General features: G+C 32.3%; 1 protein-coding gene across 1 annotated transcript; it reads right to left on the minus strand.

Moving 5' to 3' along the window:
• Positions 1–839: 839 nt before the first annotated feature.
• LOC129310876 (lectin 7-like) lies at positions 840–1,636 on the minus strand. The gene is given in 2 exon segments (XM_054952778.1): positions 840–1,051; positions 1,054–1,636. Coding segments are annotated over 2 exon segments (795 nt in total).
• Between the last annotated feature and the right edge of the window lie 2,988 nt (positions 1,637–4,624).

Consider the following 4,624-nt stretch of genomic DNA (forward strand, 5'->3'; position numbering starts at 1 on the left):
GTTAAAATTTTATTTTTCAGTTAATTTTTAATTATTTCAGTCTTTTTAAGTTAATTAAATTAATTGAAAATACCCAGATGTTTTCAATTAAATCATAGGTAGCCATATATTTGGGCTAAAAAATAACGAAAAACTGACGCAAGGGGGATGAAATTAGTTACTATTAAGTAGTTCAATATTGCCTCGACATTAGTTGATATAATATAATTATTCTTCTAATAATTGATATTTGAATTTAAATTAAAAGATATGTATATCATCATAATCATCAATTGTAGGAATAAATCCTATTGGAAATGTATTCAAGAAATTTACCAATAGCAAGAGGCGAGGACTTCAAATTCTAGGCTGGAGATGCAGTGTGGACGCTTTCACGGTGATGTTGATTGACAACTTTTTCTTAGGAGAATTATTTAGGATAAAGGCTACATTATTGGAAGAACAGAGTTGGATTGATAATAGAGCCCATCTTATAGTCCTCATGCATGTTTTGGGATTTTAATTTTATGTTTATATTGTTTATTTTTAGCATGAATTACTGGATTCTCAAAAAATTAGGGATACGAATAATGTTTTGATTGTAATTTAGTTATGACTTTATATTTTACTCATCGCGGAAGCATAAGTGTATATTCTAATCCCAATTTCAACGAACAGTACTTTATTGATTTATTGAAGATGAAAATACCCAAGAGTCTTCTTGAGATACGACGCCCATCTTAAAAGGAATAAAAAAGTAGAAGACGATAAAATTCGGTAGCGAATAATAAAATGATCCACTGCCACACCAACGCCAAAGTTAAACGCGGTGTTAACTTGAATCCCGCATGTCTTGTTTCCTAGTTGAAGCTGGAACTGAAACTCCACGTAAGAATCTTGTGTAGTTCCACAACCTGTCCCGTGGAGGCAGAGAACCCAACTCTAACCCATTCCGGTAGAATGGTCCTCAAGTCAATCGTAAACGAGAGACTTGTGGTTGTCACGTTCACTCTGCTCTGAGGGTGAGTCAGAATCACACTCAGATTCTTCTGGTTTGGCTCATAGTTCACAGTGCAAACGCAATTAATCCACTCTGGACATTAACACTAGGCAGTGCCACGGTTGACACTGAAGCTATAGAGTTTATGTCAATCCCAATATGCTGAAATGCTGGGTCCCACGAGTTCCCGAAAGTGTCAAATTCAACGGCAACAATCTGATTCTTGAAGGAGTTCAGGGCAGTTTCAGCACTGAAGAGTCCGAGATATCCACCATATGAGTTCTGTGGAATGGTGGATGTGAACGGAGCTAAGAAGAAGGAAAATCCATCACCGAACAGTCCTGAGCTTGTAGGTCCCAAGACGAAGGAGAAGGTAGTGGTGAACCAAGCTAGCTTCCCTGTTTTGGCATCCCAAATCTGCACTGGCGCTGAGTACGAGGCCCTTCCGGCTCTATTGGGAAGAGCACTTGTGAGTTGCAGAGCGTTGTTTGATGTGAAGCAATCGCCTTGGAAGGTGATGTCATTGCGTGTGGAAGGTGAGAAATTGTCGAACTTGAAGGAAGCTGAATTCACATTGTGAGCCAGCATGAGGAAGGAGACGAAGATCACGAGAACACACATGGGGATTATTTGAGGCTTTGGGTTTGAGATTGCCATGTTACTCGTGTGCTCAGTTCAGTGGGCTGTGATGGGAAGAGAAGAGTCCAGAACTATATATATATATGTCTCTATAGTATACACTTACGTAGGTGTTATTAATTAATCCGTTTTAGGCCTGCAAGGAAAATAGAATAACAATGAAGCTATATGAAGAAGCCAAATCACTTGCATTGTAACGTTACAAGATGTTTGGAGTCAGTATGGGCGATTTAAACAACGAAATTAGCATATCTCGCCAAGTCACAAAAACAAATAAATAAATAAATTTTCAGGAGCTTCTTGGAGGGGACATTTACGTAATGGAGAATTTAAAAGTGCATTTGGGTTATGCAAATGAATGCTAATGGGCCAAGGAGTAACATTGTCAGTTGGGAAAATGGTTTTTTTTTTTTTTTTTGGAGAAAGGGCAAACTTATTCATGAAGTCGTCGGTTAGGAATATCTAATAATCTAAAAGTAAGAAAAAGTATAAAAATACACATAATGTTACTCAAGTTGGTGCAAAAATGATCAATTTAATAAATCCCTCAAACATTGACATTTTAGCTAACATTTAAACAAATGTTGACTTTTTTTTTTGCTGATATAAACTTAAAGGGGTCAAAAATAACTATAAAATTATCAGTCAAGGGCATCCAGTAGTTTAAAATGAGAAAAAAGGCAGGAATATTCATAATGTTATTTTCGCAGGTGCGATGGTGACAAATTCATCAAAACTCTTAGACATTGATTGTTGAAAGGATTTTGATCGAATAATAAGTTAAATTGCTCACTTTTTTAAAATTCTTATATCATTGAAGCTTAATCTTGATAGGTCGAATATATAAAGGAAGTTCCTTATAACTCAATTTACTTTTTAACTTCATTTGCAACATCATGTCTCTTTTTGACCAATTTGGAGGCTCAAGTCCTATGCCTTAGAAATGTTTGAAATCTATGTTAAAGGCATTGTTGAATGAAAATAAACCATATCACATAAGTTTTGACAAATTAATTATTGTTGCATCTACTAAAGTAACATTATAGGTATTCTTGTCAACTTTTTTACTTTAGATTATTGGATGTCCTAAGCCGACGACTTTTTTGAGCATTTTTGCCCATTTTTTCTTTAAAAAGGTGTTTGATTAACACTTTTTTCAACTGTTGTATTAAACAGTTTTATTTAGTGAAGTACTTGTTATTTTTGAATTATTAAAATCTTATAAGTTTGATAAATTTTTAGTAATTTAGCGAAGTACTTGTTATTTTTAGATTATTATAGATAATTTAAAATGAAATTCTATCCAGAATGAAGATAATTATAGAAGAAAATTATGAGTATCATGGGTCACTTAAACAGTTTAAATTTTAAATTTAGAAGAATAAGTACTTTTTGGAGGAAAAAATAATTGGATATTCTTAAATTTTGTTAACAAAATTTCAATTTTATTTAATTAAATTATAAATATCAATATTACGACAAAGATGTATAAAATTTATATAAATATTTAAAGTTTTCCAAAACGTACATAAAAAAGGACTATTACTTATATGATCTTCAGTAGATAAAATCATAAGAAGGTTTGCATATCTGCGCGAATAAAATTATGATAATCAATAATTCGAATAATTTTTGTGTAATTTTTCAGCATATGCTGGAAAGAAAAATTTTAGCTTCTTTTTATACACACATACAGATATATTAGATAAAATTGCTTTTTGGCCAACTCCTTTTCCATGGAAGAAAACTCACATACACGGAGCCACTCAAAGCACCCACGCCCTGCATACTGCAGGGTGGGAGTGGTGCCACTTATGTCACGTGGCCACTGGCAAATAAAATTGCTTTTGCTATCACTTAGAAGTACTTTATTTCCCCAAACATGCTTTCAGTCAAAATCAAACAAACTTGGCAGGAAATTATGAGACAGTTACGCAATTTGGAAAAAGGTAAGGAAAATTTTCCTGGAACCCTCTTTACTAAACTTATTTACAGTAAACTCCTACAAAATTCTTGAAGCATAGTTTCAGTCCTGTGAATTTCATTTGGGCAAATTTAAATTAAATTTTTCAGGAAAGACACAAATAACCTCAATCTCTTACATCACTTATTTATTTTCCATACAACACTTATTCATTTTCCTTACATGAGTTATTTATGCACTTAACTTCACTTGTTTATATTTATTATGGTATCATGTCTTTTTTGGTAAATCATTATGATGTTAAGTTGTTAATAAGGGTTGTAAATTTCACTTACGTCAATTATTCATTTTTTATACATCAGTTATTCATTTTTGTTACACGAGTTGTTGATGCATCTAACTTCATTTGTTTATATTCATAATGGTATTATGTTATTAATGAGAGTTGCAAATGTCATTTACATCAGTTATTTATTTTTCATATATCAGTTGTTCATTTTTTCTATATAAATTATTTATATGCCTAGCTTCACTTGTTTTTATTCATAAGGGTGTTATGCTATTAATGAGAATTGCAAATTTTTTCTATATCAATTACTCATTTTCTATATATTGATTGTTCTACTTCAGTTATTTTTATTCAAGGGATTGGTATTATTTGTGACATGTCCTTTAAAAGCTTAATTTCAATGTAGTCTAAATAAGACTCATAAGAACGCAACCGACATTTCAAAATTTTAAGAGATTTAACTGTAAATAAGTTTGTTCAAGGGAGTGGCAGTGAACTTTTCCAGAAGAGCATTGGGATCAATCAACAACATCATTGGACCGTGGCGAAGATGATCATGTACGTGATGGGAACTTTCATATATATATATATATATATATAATTATAATATGGTTAGCACAAATGAAAACCGGTAATAAGCACTATATATATATATAAATGATACTGTGCGATGATTTCCCAATTTCTAAACTATTCTATTAATTAAATTGATCGTGATTAATATGTGTTAAGTGAATTGGTCATCTGTCCATACCTGTAAAGAAACATTTAGGACTTTCTCATGAGCAAGATC

This window comes from Prosopis cineraria, unplaced genomic scaffold (genome assembly GCF_029017545.1).
Source record: "Prosopis cineraria cultivar Desert tree isolate PC_DT_omini unplaced genomic scaffold, ASM2901754v1 PC5, whole genome shotgun sequence".
In the NCBI taxonomy this organism is placed as follows: domain Eukaryota; kingdom Viridiplantae; phylum Streptophyta; class Magnoliopsida; order Fabales; family Fabaceae; genus Prosopis; species Prosopis cineraria.